At 37.7% G+C, this 16,034-nt stretch overlaps 1 protein-coding gene across 1 annotated transcript in view; it reads right to left on the bottom strand.

Annotated features, from left to right (window-relative positions):
- Nucleotides 1-16,034, bottom strand: part of LOC127938175 (adenylate cyclase type 1-like) — a gene marked incomplete at its 5' end in the record, with an annotated part of 29,058 nt that extends 13,024 nt beyond the window's left edge. Inside the window, 4 exons of the mRNA XM_052534617.1 lie at nt 2,619-2,730; nt 7,802-7,920; nt 11,789-11,938; nt 15,627-16,034. Of these exons, the coding sequence (XP_052390577.1) occupies nt 2,619-2,730; nt 7,802-7,920; nt 11,789-11,938; nt 15,627-16,034 (789 nt within the window). The remainder of the gene's footprint in view (nt 1-2,618; nt 2,731-7,801; nt 7,921-11,788; nt 11,939-15,626) is intronic.

Below are 16,034 nucleotides of genomic sequence, written 5' to 3'. Positions count from 1 at the left end.
GGCTCTTGTCTTCATGACAACAATATCTATACTTCATGTTGAGCATAAATATAAAGCCTACTTATAAAGGACAACATGAACATTATTGATGGCAAAATAGACTATGTTTGATAGGTGCAATATTTGAAAATCGATAATTATTTATTTATATCTGAATTTATGTCAACCTATAGACTTTCAAACATCAAAATATCAATAATTAATATGTATTTGTGTACAAAATGACATATTAACATATTTTATATTTTCGCTTGCGTGTCGCGTGAAAAATAGGCGTCGATTCTATTTCTAGCATGCACGCGTATTCCGCGCGAGGGTCGGGCCGCGCCTGAGACACGTGTCTCACACAGGCAGTCTGCAAGCTCTAACATGTTAACATGGGAGCGAATTAAAAACGGACAATCCACACAGCTGAGACGCTTACGCCACGCATCCAGTGTGACACTGGCCTTACACTGTATTTTTACATGTTGTGTTGTGTGTCGCATCGCGTAAACATAAAACCATGTCTGCATTTGTGATCGGAGAAACGACAAAGAACAAGCTCTACTCCACACTGCTCAAAACTCACGTTTGAATCATCAGTGGCAAATCCATTACACATGAAAACATGCTTACAGGCTGTGAATCAGAAGCACCAGACTTGGAATTGCCCCACTTTATAGAAACAGACATTGTAGGCTACTCTCCCAGGAAACAGGCCTCGTCCTCCATAAAATGCACTGCACACATCTGAATATTTGGGTTGAACTGTTCTGGAACAGTGTTGTAAATACAACTTAACTACTGATTGCTAGTTGTGTCTTCTTTTGGAAGTTAACACACAGCGTCTCCACAACATAATGCTGGCAACAACAGCAAGAATAAAGTTACGTCTTCTTTCTTTGCTTGAACATATGGGCGGCATTATGCAAATCTTCCCACATCGTGACATAGATGTGGGGGCATGTTTAAATGAGGCATTTTGGGAGGGTGTGGTTGACTCTTAACTTTTATAAAGAATATCTCTTTGGATTTGAGACTTTAGTCTTAGACTTTACAGAACTTCTTTATGCACCAAGAGCTTGTAACACTCAAAAGAGAAAAGAAAAATTTAAACCGCATCATATGACCCCTTTAAACTTTTAAAATAAAATGTTAATGTTCGGAGTCAGAAAGATGTTATTTTTTTAATGAAATACATTTATTCAGAAAGAATGACTTTAAACAAAATGTCAGTAAAGACATTTATTATTAGGATAAAACCCTCCACATTGATTCAACAGAACAATAGGACACTTTAGACTACAGAGACCAAGACAAACTTAAAGACAGAAAAGAAGAAACTCAACAGATCGATTGCTCTCTTTCATCAGAAATGCACCATCTGGCACCACAGGGCAGGAGGAGACTGTGGGAAACCCCGTCACAGCACACACACACACACACACACACATACACCATCTGTACCATTCACTTCCAACTGTTGTCTGAATTTCAAATTAATGTCAAACTTGAAAAAAGTTGTACTTTTTTTGTGACAGAGAGCTGCATTTCTCAAAAAGCCTTACTTATCTCTGGAAAAGATTGTATTTACTTACTAACTTGCTGACTTTGAAAAAGTGAGCTGTGAAAGTGTTGGAAGAAAGGAAAATAACGAAAGCGAAAATATTAAGCTAATCTGGTCTCTTTCTATACAAGAAACCACTGTTTTACTTATTGGAGGATTGATAATTACAATCCATGACGAAGATCCAAATAATGCAGAAGTCTATCAAAAGCAGCAGTTGTAATTTGCAGTTATTCAACATCAAAGACGCTCATGTAGGATCTCAGACGGCACCTTTGAAAAGTGCAAACATGATCACAGCTGTCAGGATGGTAATTTAGCAATTACTGTGAGGGGCTGCTGAAATATTTACTAGTGTTTGCTAAGACAAGTTTCTATATTACTATTGTCAGGGATCAGAACAAACCCTTGAGCTTTTATTAAACTTCTGTGAATAACTTTTCTTGCACAGTTTGTTTTGTGAACATTATCACTTCAAACTATGTTGTTTGTTCAGGACAAGATTTGCTAATATTTTTCAAAGTTATCAAACATGATTTGGTAGACAGTAAAAAGGATGAGAGACTAACAATAAAGGTAAGTTTTGCAAGGGCATTCACCATACACATTTTCTTTATGAAAAAAATAATAATAAATGAATATATATATATATATATATATATATATATATATATATATATATATAAAGTTCAAAATATCTGCATTTATTTATAAAATAGAAATGGTTTTTAACATTTTACTGTAAATATCCTTATCCTAATATCTTGTCACATGAACAGCAGTAAGTCAGAAGTCTTTAGTCCACTGTCACTTTTACAATGCCATAGGATAATATTGTTTCCAGCTCAAACGCTTCTCCTCTCCTGCAGTGCACAGAGGGTCTCTAGAAGCTGAGGCCACTAATGGCCAATAGAATTATAATTATAATGCTGATTAGCATATTGCTGCCAGGCTGAGAGCAATCATATACTGTAAGTTACCACGTATGCCCACTGACTCAAGCCTTATGATATGATTTTTGCTCCCCTGCCCTTTCTCTCAACACATGTATGTCAATAGCATTACTTACAGTAGCGAGTTCATCAAACTTCCCAAAGAGCTCGTTCAGCAGTTTGACCAGCTCCTGGGCCGTGCATTGTGAAGCTAGACTGGTGAAGCCCACAATGTCTGCAAACAGGATGCTGCACAGAACGAGAGGACAACAGGTTATGGTGATTCTCTCTAACTTATACTGTTCTTTTTAATGGCGTGTGAATCACTGTTTTATAAGAAACCTGGTTTTGAATGAACATACAATGTATAGTGTCTACTGAATCTGTTGGATTTTTTTTCATTAAAACAGTACTGTCAGTCAGATTAGCCTAGGCCATGGGTCCCAAGGGTACTCAGCCCACCCAATCGTGAGTTTCACTGATGAGTCAAGGTCCAATTAACCAATCAGCATTGTTTGATTCAATTATTATGTTGGTAGTGTTATTATTGTTAATAAAGACTATATAAATATGCAATGAAACAGAAGTAGCAACAGATCTTTTACACTGTATTGTGATGAACATTTGAGTGTAACAGAAATGTACAGTAGGGCAACAACTTGGTTGTCCATTGTTAGTTGATTGGGTGGAGGCAGATCTGAATTAGAGCTTCCAGTTAATTGTTAGTAAAGAGTGGAGTTTAATTAAACAGACAAATGATTGGAGAAGTCTGCATACATGGTAAAAAAGTTTTTTCGAAGTTGTAAAATAAAACATATTATTGGAGGAGGTTTTAGAAAAAACTACTATTTCAGTCTTTCAAACTTTTGTTTATGTCAGTGTGTTACATGCCATTTCCTTGTAATTATTTATGAAATTTACTAACAATTTATGAGTGAAAATTGTTTATACAACAAATGTATTAGTGTACACCACAAGTAAAAGTAAAATTTGAGTTAGTGTGCCAAGATGAGGGGAGAACTTTTCAGATCGACAATCTTCTTAGATCTTGATGCCCCTCGACAAGGACAAATACAATGCCTATTTCTTACAACCACAAACCCATGCAAGTCGACACATATTGCCTCTCACCTGAGAAGAGAAATCACTGCATTAACAACCATCTATGTCGATACTGTGGCAAGCCAGGCCACATTAGAGTATCATGCCCCTTTTGTTCTCACCGAGTCCCTGCAACTTGGGTGAGTGTCCCCATTCTAGCTCTGAATTGTGATAACTGCATTACTGTCCCTGTCACCTTCACTCTTCCAACAGCAGCTGTGTCCATGAGCGCTATGTTAGACTCTGGTGCGGCTGGGAATTTTATGTCAGTGGACTTTGCTCAAGAAAGCAGTATCACTCTTATAGAATGTCTTTCTCCTTTGGCAGTTGAAGCGGTCGACGGGCATCCCCTGGGCACAGGAAAGATAACTCATATGACAATGGGAATTATTCATGAGGAGACCATTCAATTGTACATTATTTCAACTTCTCATGCACCCATCATTCTAGGATTGTCCTGGCTCCGCAAACATAACCCAACTACCTCTTATCAGGAATCTCAAATATCCCGCTGGAATGAGAACTGTTTTCCCCACTGTATTCCCTGCATCACTCCCCTTCATCTTCTTAAGGTTAGCGTTACAGAAACTGACGGCACAGGGTTACCCAGTGTTTATCATTATCTAAGTCAAGCATTCAGCAAAACCAAGGCCTAACAACTACCTCCTCACAGCCCCTCAGACTATTCTATGAACCTACTGCCTGACTCTAGGGCCGCATATTTCCCTTATCACAACCTGAATCCGAGGTCATGAACAACTACATTCAGGAGGAACTGACTAAAAGTTTCATCCACCCCTCAACCTCCCCAGCGTCAGCCGGGTTTTTCTTCATGAAGAAGGAGGGCAGTCTCCATCCGTTCCTCGATTACCGGGGCCTCAATGAAATGACTGTGAAATGTTGTTACCCACTACCCTTAGTACCCTTTGCACATGCAACAACTGAGAACTGCTAAATTCTTCACCAAACTGGGCCTACGCAGCGCTTATAATCTCATTCGGATTCGGGGAGGTGATGAATGGAAAACTGCCTTCTCCACGACCACCTATGAATATTATGCCCTTAGGCCTGGTCAACAGTCCCTTTACCTTCCAGTCATTCATCAATGACGTCTTCAGGGACATTCTCAGCTGGAATTGTATATTGTATACATTGACGATATTCTGGTCTATTCCAAATCCCTCGAGAAGCATATCCAACATGTCAGGGCTGTTCTCAAATGCCTAATTCAGCATCATCTTTATGCCAACGCAGAGAAGTCAGAGTTTCATCTGACCTCCCTCTCTTTCCTGGGCTACGTGATTAGTTGGGAGGGCATGACCATGGATGAGAGCAAGGTCAACACAGCCCTGAAATGGCCCTTACCACCTACTGTTAAGGAGCTGCAATGCTTCCTAGGATTCACCACTTTCTATTGTCGCTTCATCAGAGATTTCAGCTCCATAGCTGCCCCTCTCGCTAATATGACAAAGAAGGGTTCTCATCGTCTCTACTGGTCACTCATTGCCTGAGAGGCTTTTCAGGAATTGAAGCAAAGATTCACCACCACTCCCATATTACACCACCCTGATCCCAGTTCACCATTCATAGTGGAGTTTGACACTTCCAACATCAGAATGGGGCAGTTCTATCACAATGTCAGGGCTCACCCATTAAAATGTTTCCATGTGCTTACAATTCAAGCAAACTCAGCCCAGTGGAGAGAAATTATGATGTGGGTGACAGGGAGTTGTTGGCCATTAAAGCTGCTCTTGAGGAATGAAATCATTTGCTGGAGGGAGCAAGATATTCATTCACTGTTCTAACCAACCATCGTAACTTTGAGTACTTGAGAATGATCAAGAGACAAGGTGGTCTCTGATTTTCTCCAGATTTGATTTCACTCTCAACTATTGGCCAGGTACTAAGAACACCAAGGCAGATGCCCTGTCACAGCAATTTGGGAGAGATTCTGACTCCAATCAGCCAGAAAATATAATTTCCCCGGCTCTCATTGTGTCACCTATCCAGTTGGACATTATTACTGAGATTGAGCAGGCCAATACCGAACAAAATGTCCCAGGTGAATGCCCCCAAGATAAGTTGTTTGTTCCTGTAGTTCTTCGAGAGAGAACGATCACACATGTTCATTCCACACTCAGCTCAGGGCATCCAGGTATTGATGCTACCATCCAACTACTTCAGAACTGGTTCTGATGGCCATCCCTAAGAAAAGAACACGATTAGCCTGATTCATAAAAAAAAAAAAAACTGTGTACTGGAAGCTTATGGCACTAAAACTAGTTCCTTGTATGTCCAAGCATACTTTGCAATACATTTCTTTTTGATTCTGATTCTGAATCTGAATGCAGGATTTGCAATACTCAGAAACCATCCTATTTACTAATAGCAGGACTCCTTCAGCTGCTACCCATCCCACAACATCCCTGGTCACATATCGCCATAGATTTTGTCACTGATCTGCCTAGTTCAAATGGACATTACCATCCTAACCTATATTGACTGCTTCTTTAAGGCTTGTCGTTTCACTCCCTTGCCTAAATAACCTACTGCTTTGGAGACGGCTGAATAACTATGCAATCTAGTCTTCCGTTTCTTTGGTTTACCGGAAGACTTGTTTCTGACTGGGGTACTAGGTTTACCTCCCTTCTATTGTCTGCTTTCTTCAAGGAACTGGAGATAAATGTAAGCCTCACCTCAGGCTACTATCCACAATCTTATGGTCAGGTAGAGAGACTTAACCAGGAACTTACACAATTTCTTCATTCATATTGTAATCAGAATCGACAGGACTGAATCCATTATCTCATGTGAGCTGAATATGCTCAAAACTATTTCTGCAAACCTTCTACTGGATTAACTCTATTTCAGTGTACTCTGGGATATCAACCACCCCTGTTTCCGTGGGCAGGAGAGCTGTCTAACGTTCCTACAGTTAATGACTGGATTCAGAGAAGCAAGGAATCTTGGAATCAGGCTCATCATCTTTTACAAGCTGTAAGACGTCCTTGAACTACTTGACTACTGTTCCCCACTACCTCAGACTATTTAATGAGCTCTTCCATTCAGACTCATTGCAAAGCCTTGTTTTGACTTGGTGAACATTTCTAAATGTTATTCCTGTTATCTTTGGACTGTCTTTTCGTTATTATCTTGCCTGTCTCTCTCTCTCTTGTTGGATTGCTGCCTGCACCTTTGAATTGTGCTCTGTTACTGGACTATTGGTATTGGATTGCCGCCTGCACCTTTCTGAATGATATCTGCCTGCCCAAATCTCAGGTCTGTTTATGTTCTCCACTCTGTCTGCCCTACGATACTGCCTGATCTGTGTCTTGACCTCTGCTTGTTTGATTAAGTCTCCAATAAAACTGCAAATGGATCCCAGCCATGTCGATGAATAATTACACTATGACACAACTAAAACGAAAACTAACAACCACTAACCAAGTGAAAGGACCAACTCAAAAAAAAAAAAAAAAACTACAATCTAAATTGAAAACTATAATAATAAACCAACGGCCAGGCGCCATTAGTTACATGGCTTTTCTGACTCAGGTTATTGACTCAATAAAACATATATCACAAAACTAAGCAAACACAGAAGATAAATGAGAGTACAAACATATAGCTTTTATAGCGCTCATAGATACAGCCCACTCTTCATGTTTGATCTGGAGCTGGGCCTGGATTAACCTCATATTTTAGACAGTCAGATAGTTATGGAAAAGTTACTTGTATGCATCATCTTTCACTCACCAATCTCTTGGCTGGAACATGTCTTCGAGATGGCATATGTGTGTGTATATATGTGTATGTGCTATTGTGTGAATTTGCCCCCCAGCACTGCCTTGTTCCATCTCTCGCTGTGTGTGTGTGTGTGTGTGTGTGTGTGTGTGTGTGTGTGTGTGTGTGTGTGTGTGTGGCAGTGTGGGTTAATTGAGCAGCTCTTGAGTTGATAGCACTAGCACTGTGGGTGCTGTACACGCTGTGCTAGCTTTTGCTGGCAGCCAGACTCAGGAACTTAGATGACTGTGCGTGAGTGGAGAGTTGTTGACTCTTATTGACTCACTGATTCAGTATTCACAATCACTATTTAAGTACAATGAAACTTACACTTTCTGTCTAGTCTGTCTATCGCCTCTCATTCATTTAACATGTGTGGGTTTGTGACATGAATGGCTTGATTGTTGAAACACACTCTGTCTCATTCTTACTGTACCTGACATTGTCATGTCGTTGGATGTATATCTTATGGAAGATTCTTTCTGGTGGCTTCAGGAAGTCCTCCTTCATTTCCATGGCAACATTTCTGGGCAGCAGGCTCATTAGAAGGCGTTCCTGTAATGCATCCATAACATTTTAGGATACAGACCAAGTTTCTGAATGTCTTCAGTTTAATTGAACTCTTTCTCCAGTAGTTTATTTTATTTATTTATTTTTTTAAGTTGCTAGCCACTGCCAACAATTTTTATCATTTTTTACAAAATTTCATGGCCCCTAAAATATTTTGTTGTATAATTGATCAAAGAAAGAATATAGTCTCTGCTTTTAAACCAAAAACACATATTTATCCATGCATTCTCTTTTTAATAAACACTTTAATGCGTTATTTATTCATTTATTTATTATTTTTTATTTAAAAAGCAACATTTTGAACAAAAAGCTAAGAAAGCTGCATTTTTGATCAAATCATAGATGGAGTAGATTGTTTCCATCAACTTCCCCAAAGCTTACACAGTCCTATACCACTTCCTGGGTTCACATTTCATTCATTAATGTTAGTCAGTTTTGATTTATATGCTGCTTAATGTTTGATTGCGTTACATCTTGCTTGCATATGCGATCGCTTGTTTCTGCTTTTTCTTTGTCTTTGTTTTGATCCTAAGATTTAGTACAGTTTCAGAAGATGTATAATAGTGCCCTCTACAGTATAACAGTGAAAACACAGAAAACCTGAAAATTCCGTTGATGGTGGGGAAAGAGAGAAATTGAATTAAAGAATAAATTATTCTAGTACTCTGCTGAATTAATTTACTTGTTCTTTACCATTTCTATTCACATATTTTAAAACAATATAAAGTCATTAAAACTATTAAATGACACAAATTGTGGGAATTTGGCAGTGGCCAACAAATCAACTCTCATATTTTAGACAACTAGTGGTTGAAATAAGTACTGCAGTCCAAATTCAAAATAGTGTAGAGTGTTGTTTCTCTCGGCACCTCCTCAGCCTCAACTCTCTGATATCTGACCCTGTTCATTTGTTGGCTTCCATGTCTTCTGTGTTTTCCACCAACTGGCATCCCAGGGTGTCAAAATACTATTGGGTAAAATGGCAGTGGGCGGAATCACACAGGACAAAACAAAAACAAATATTTTGACCCAGAACTCACATTACAAAGCAGAATAACTGGCTATAGCATTATTTATTTATTTATTTTATTTTTTATATAAAATAAATAAATAAATAAGGTTAACTTGAGCATGTTTCCTAAATATATAACATTATGGTACTTTTATGCTTTAGTACAGTCACTGGCCACTGTATCATGGTTACTGTTAGTTTAAAACTGGCTTCTTCTGTTAAGTGTATACGTTTTATCTAATGAACTTGCTGATAGCTGTAAAGTATCCAATCTCTGTGAGAGATCACAGTTCTGAGCGTCGGAGTTGGTTGGCATGGCAAAGGTAAGTTTCCATGGAAACGCAGTTCATTGACAAACCATGCATTACTAAAAGCAGGTGATAAATTCCTTCTCGATACGCAATCCTCGGTGAGCAATGCCATCCGTGTTAGAAACCCTTGCTTTCTCACTCCCCTTCACTCAACAGTTGAGCTGGGTTCAGAGTTTGTAGCAGCACGACTGTAATTGTCTATATAAAAGTCTCTTTCATTGACTGAGAAACTTAAAACCAATGAATATTAGTGTCATGATAATGAATTTAGATTTTGGCACAATGATTTTACAGCAGCCATTACTCCAGCCCCCATGATACTTCAGCAATCATTATAAAATGTTGATTTGTTGCTCAGGAAACAATTGTTGCCATTATCACTTTTAGGATTCTTTGTGATATATTTTGGATTTTTTTTTTTTAATTATTAATATAAAGTTCAAAAGAACAGCATTTATTTGAAACCGGAATCTTTTTGTAACATTATAAATGGCTTTACTGTCACTTTTGATTAGTTAAATGCATCCTTGCTAAATAAAAGTATTACACTATTTAATTAAGTATTAAAAGTATTCATACTGGAGTGTACATTTATATATATTTCTTAATAAATAAAATAAATATGGGATTATTATCAGTAATTGTAGTATTATTACATTTATACATAATAACACTATAATTCAAAGCATAAAAAAAAGTTTTAGAGGTTGAAACTAAATATATTCGAGACTCTCCGGCCTCCCCTTTTCCATTTAATGAATAAAATAAAATAAAATAAAATAAAGTGCGAGTGCACAAGCATGCATTAGAGTTTGTGTGTCAGAGAGAGTTGTGTGGTACAGCTTGTGTGATGTATAGAGTGGGTGGTGTTACCTTCTATTCAGGGAGTTTGTTGGGCAGGAGGTAGATGAGTCATGTGCAAACAATTATAACCAATTTTCAGTCGCTAAGGAACAAGGGAAAAGTGTCCTCTCCACTTTAATTTGTATGAGTGTATTTTATTTTGCATCTTTCCATTTTATGCCCCTCTCCACTTTATTTATAAATCATTTAATAATTATCCACTGCAATCTGCCCGGAGTTCGACAAGGGAGATAATAGTTATGCTTATGATGCTATTTGATTCACATTCATTATCGTTGATATAATCCACAATGACAGCTAAAGCTAAAGAAATAAAGTGGGATGGAGGATCTGGCTTATTCCGGTAGGTTGCCGCTGCAAAAAAAATCTTTGAATAAGTGCATCAGTTTCTGCTGCATGTGCATTTTTTTCCAGAAGTGTCCATCCCGCAAATATTCCAACAGATATAGCAAAGGGTTTGCTCTAAGTATAGAAAGTCCTGTTCCATTCAGGATTGGGTTTATACAGTAGAGGTGCTGCTGAGTATCTAGAAAGATCCATTGAAGTTTAATATAATATATTTGCACTTCAGATTACCTGTTTGTTATGCTGTCCTAAGATTCATGACAATTTTTATTGTCTCATTATCTCAGCAAAGCTGTACTTATTTGAATAAAAACAATTTTAAAACAGTAATATTGTAAAATATTATTACAATTTAAAATAAATAAATGATCTATTTTATTTTATTTCAAAATGCATTTTTGCCATGTAAAGTTTACGCCAGTCTTCAGTGTCACATGATACATCAGATCAAGAAACATTTATTATTATCAACATTGAAAACAGTTCTTCTGTTCAATATTTTTGTGGAATAGAAAATTTAAGAGCATTTATTTTATTTATTTATTTATTTATTTTTGTATCAGTGTAAGTCTTTACTGTCACCTTTAATCAGTTTAATGCATCTTTTCTGAATAAAGTATTAAAATTTGAATTTCTTTCAAAAAAATTACTGCCCCAATGTTTGGCCCATAGGGCTTATAGTACAGACAAAATAACACTTGATTTCCCAGAAAGCCATACCTGTTTAACTACAATTCATTAAATTCTAGTTCCTGTCAATCCAAAAAATCCAATTCAACTTTGAGTGGAGTGTTGTTGTTGTTTTGTTTTGTTTTTTTGTTTTTTGTTTTGCAAAAAAATACACTGTTAAATTATACACAATAAAGCACACTTTAACAACCTAAAATTTCCATTTTGAATTCAAGTTGACTTAAACTTTTACATTTGCAGCTAGTAAGCCAAATGAAAATGCTAAGCCATTACTCTCACTCATGGCATGAAGAGTCTGTTCTGAGGTGGTTTTGGAGGGTTGTAATGGCATTATAGTTGCATACAGCCTGAATACCAACGAAGTCAAGCACCTGACCTTAGACCAGATCTCACAACTGTTTTGTGTGCCTTAGTGTTCATGCATTTATGTGTGTGTGTGGTAGCGTGTGTTTACAGAAAATGTTTGACCTTTAAGCAAGTCAGGGGGAATGAAAGCAATCTTGCAAGGTAAATTACCTGTCAAAACTGCAACTTTAACTTGTGGGAGAAAATGAAACAGCTGATCATTTCATCTAAAACATGCAGCTGTTCATTTGCATGTTTGCCAATGCGTGTGTCGTGCGTGTCTGACCTGTTTCTCGTTCTCGTCCTCTAGTTGCAGGCGCTGTTGGATGCAGTTTCTGGCCTGTAGGAAGGCCTTCCTCTGGGCGCGCTCAGTAAGGACTCGAACAAACACACCCGACAGATTCACGCCGACCAGCAACACTGCATTTGCTACCAGCTACAAACACACACAGAGAGAGAAAAATAACAGGGTTTGTGTGACCATCTCTGTTTTTTTCAGTCCATAGTGAAGGATTCTGACATTTAAACAACATTCACAAACTAAATACGAACTTTCAGTGATTGTGTGTGTGTGTGTGTGTGTGTGTGTGTGTGTGTGTGTGTGTGTGTGTGTGTGTGTGCGTGTGTGTGTGTGTGTGTGTGTGTGTGTGTGTGTGTGTGTGTGTGTGTGCGTGTGTGTGTGTTTGTGTGTGTGAACGAGTGAAAAACAGGGGCAAAGAGCGAAACTAGCTTGAAGGAGAGATGGAAACAGATGCTGAGAATGGGGGCAGTGGGTTGTTGTTGTTTTTTTATCCATCCGGAGATGATAATTAACTCGAGCACGAAGATGGACACAAACACCCTTACGTTAGATAGCCTGAGAATCTCTATGGATTAGCTCATGTGACTGAAAGAATAAGCAATTGCCTGGCTTTTGAGACACGTTACTTCAAACGGGTGCCTATTAAGGGCTTTGTATTGTTCATTCATAGAGCAACAGGAAATTAGATTACCCAGAATCCATTCAACTGGTCTATGCGTCCTTTGTAAATGAAAGTGAAGGCTATTTGCTGAATAGCACACAGCAATGGCATTATTACAAATCTTAAACATGGTTATGAGGCTTAGAAATTAAGTGACAAGGCTAATGATCAATGGTCTTGGGAAGCCTGTTTCTGCCTTAAAAAAAGGTAATTGTGATTTTTTTTTTTATCTCACAATTCAAACTAATTCTCACAATTTTGAGTTTATATCTCCCAGCTGAGACTTTTTTTTTTTTGCAATTCTAATGAAAAAAAAAAAATTCTTTAACTTATGTTTCTTAGAATTCTGAATTTACATCTCACAATTTTACCCAATTTTACCAATTATTTACCCCCATGGAATAAAAAAGAAAAAGGTAATGGCGACGTTTAACTTCATAATTCTGACTTGTTTCTTGCAATTGTGAGTTTATACCTCACAATTCAGATTTGTCCTTCTGAGTTTGTATCTCGCAATCCTGCACTTATATGCTGAGTTTGTCTTATAATTCAGACTCTTTCCTTGCAATTCTAAAAAAAAAGGGAACTGAGAGATATAAAACTTGCAATTTTGACTTTTCTTCTCATATTTTTTTTTCCCTCAGAATTCTCAGAATTCAGGTTTTTTTTTTTTTTTTTTTTTGCCAAAATTGCGAATTTACATCTCACAATTCAGACTTTTAATCTCAGAATTGTTTGTTTATATCTCACAGTTCTGAGACTATGCCTCACATTTCTGTGTTTATATATATTGCAGTTATGATTAGAATTGCAAAACTCAGAAATGCGCAACAACTAACCCAAAAACAAAAAAACTGCAAAAAAGTCAGAATTGTGAGATAAAAAGTCACAATTACCTCTTTTATGTATACATTAATTTTTAATCCAGTGGAGGAAACAATCATCCACAGTGGCCAGCTTTATTATTGGCTATTTATTGGTAATCACTGATCAACACATTAAAGTCATGTGATTAGCTCATAGACAGCTGACCATCCTGTATTTTAATCCAGGATGTGCACAAAGGTTACACTCTAACATTTTGAGTGACAGGTTGTGAAAAAAACCTCATTAACTCAGCATGTGAACGATGGCACTTGTGTCTAGATGTGAAGTGTTCTTGACATTCTTGACAAAGCAATAATAAAATACTGCATATACTGTGTGCTGTGCAGTGCTGCTGTTTTAATGTGAAGTGGCATGCTGATATTTTTAGATCAGGTGTTTTTAATTAGTTAATGTCAATCCTTTTTGCTTAAGGTCTTTGGAGCATTTTGATTGGATTGTAGGCACTCTATATGTCTTTTCAATGAAATCAAGGCTTAGTAGGTCACCAAATCCAGTCCCTGTTCTCCAATTCCTGCAATTCCTGTGTGAGTGTTTGTCACAAACATCATTTAGCATCCAGTAAAGATGTATGTGAGACATGTGAAACTGTCACAGTGTTCAGTAAATCAGAGGCAGAGAGGTTATGAGCTGAACTGAAATTTGTCATTTTGCCTGTCTGCCAGATTAAACAAAAGGTCAATGCATACAAATACTCTCTATTTTACTTATCATGAGACTTGCTCAGTTTACAGTCAGACACCTTTCATTTTAACTTTCATGTTCTATTTAGAGTTCCTCTGCTTAATGTCTCAGAGACCCCAATGATGTATGTAAAGTATAACAATAATAGTAGTGATATTGAAAGTAGCCTCTCATTTTCACGTCACTTTCTTTAATTATGTTTCTCTAACCTAATCAAAACTCACTTTTGTTAGTGGAGCTGAATGCCTTTGTGAATGGCATCTATTTCAGTAATGCTGTTTCTGTTTTGAAACAATTTGACCTCAGTAAAAACACAAAGCAAACATAAACAGCTGTTTTGTGGAACACAAAATTAAAAAAAAAATGATGATTTTTGGTCTGTTGTACATTTTTGGTAATCATTGACTTCCATTGTACAGACATTTTTTCAAAACATATTGCACCTTCTGCAGAAGAAAAAAAAAAGTCGGTGTTGATATGGATAAATGATGACAGAAATTTCATTTTTGGGTGAACCGTCTTTTTAAGTATCAGCCTTATGTTTAATTCTGAGGTATTTTTAAGATATCAAAATGACCTATGAGGTTTACTATGTAAAAGGTACATAGGTAAAACAAGGTAAAACAACATTTAAAATGTTTAGAAGTTTTACAATGGATTTTTTATAATTTTGTGGTAAAGGTAAATCTCAATAACTACACTCATGCATGCTGTTCCTGGCCAATTTTTGTCTGTATCAGTTGTGCTGTATAGAACTGAACATTAGATCTGCAGCCCTGTGTTTATGGCCAAAGCTGTGCTGACATTTAGCACAAGAGCACTCTTGCACATGTGATTATCCTTAATTGTGTCACTATTAGCTGGCTGAAAAAAAATAATTTAAAGGGATAAGGAGTATAGTTCCAGTCAGAGGAAAACTTAAAATGAAATCGAAACGAAAGCTCTATTTATTCTGTATATATATATTTTTTGTATACATCTTCAGAAATCTCCAACTGGCCTATCATGTATATGAATAAATTATATACAAAAAAGAAGGGAATTAGAGTCCTTTGTTGTTGACAGAAAATGATACAGTATGCAGTCGTCTCATAGTAAAATTCTGACTGCTAGAGTTAATTAAACTCATTGATTAAATAATTTTATAGATTTTTTTATGCTAATCTTGGCATAAAATCGACAGCTGTGCAAGCTGTTGAAATATCTAAATAATTTCAGTATTTAAATCAATTTTATTCAATTACATTTTTTAAATCAATGTTGGGAGTGATTTAAAACTCACAATGACGCTTATTTTTTAACATTATTAAATAGTTCTACTAACTGACTTTCTGTTTGATTTGTGTGGTTTATTTAATTTTTTTATTTTAAAAAGTTCTGCTGAGAGGTTTCTGGCTGTCTGCTTCTGTTGGAGCTGTCCATCCTCAGTGGTGCTGAAGTCAATCTGGCCTTCGCGCGCTCTTCACGCAACCTGTGTGCACAGCCCTCATGCTCCACCAAGCGCACTAACCGCTAGTGCATCGCCCTATATGACACGCCAAATACAACAAATGCGAATTTTTCAGTGAAGGAATGTCCGATGACACAACTTACCGGTGTCCAAACGCGAGGATTACGCGCCGTTACAGATGTCGCCGTCAAGATGAAATGCGACGCAGCCACCAATATGCCAAACAAAACCGCCAAGAGCGTCCTGACCGGTAGCAGAGAGTAGGCAACGAAAATAACCAGCATCAGCTGCCAGACACCCTGCTCAGGTGTTGTGCTCGGTGCCTCAGCCCCCTGCGCGCCCTGCGTGCCGTGACCCAGCACGAGAGGAAACGGGCAACAGAGCAACGCGAACGTGAAGCTGAAGAGCAGCGCGAGCCGCGCGATCTGCTGCAGCTGTGTGACCTGCAGATATTTAACGTTGGTGACGATGAAGAGCGAGGTGAAGATGACGCAGTGGACCGGGTGCGAGCCCTTGGACACGGTGAAGCGCGAGCCGGCGGACAGCAGCTC

This window comes from Carassius gibelio, chromosome A20 (assembly GCF_023724105.1).
Source record: "Carassius gibelio isolate Cgi1373 ecotype wild population from Czech Republic chromosome A20, carGib1.2-hapl.c, whole genome shotgun sequence".
Classification (NCBI taxonomy): Eukaryota; Metazoa; Chordata; class Actinopteri; order Cypriniformes; family Cyprinidae; genus Carassius; species Carassius gibelio.
The sequence above is the reverse complement of the archived record's forward strand: the minus strand, read 5'-3'. Positions and strand labels throughout refer to the sequence as shown.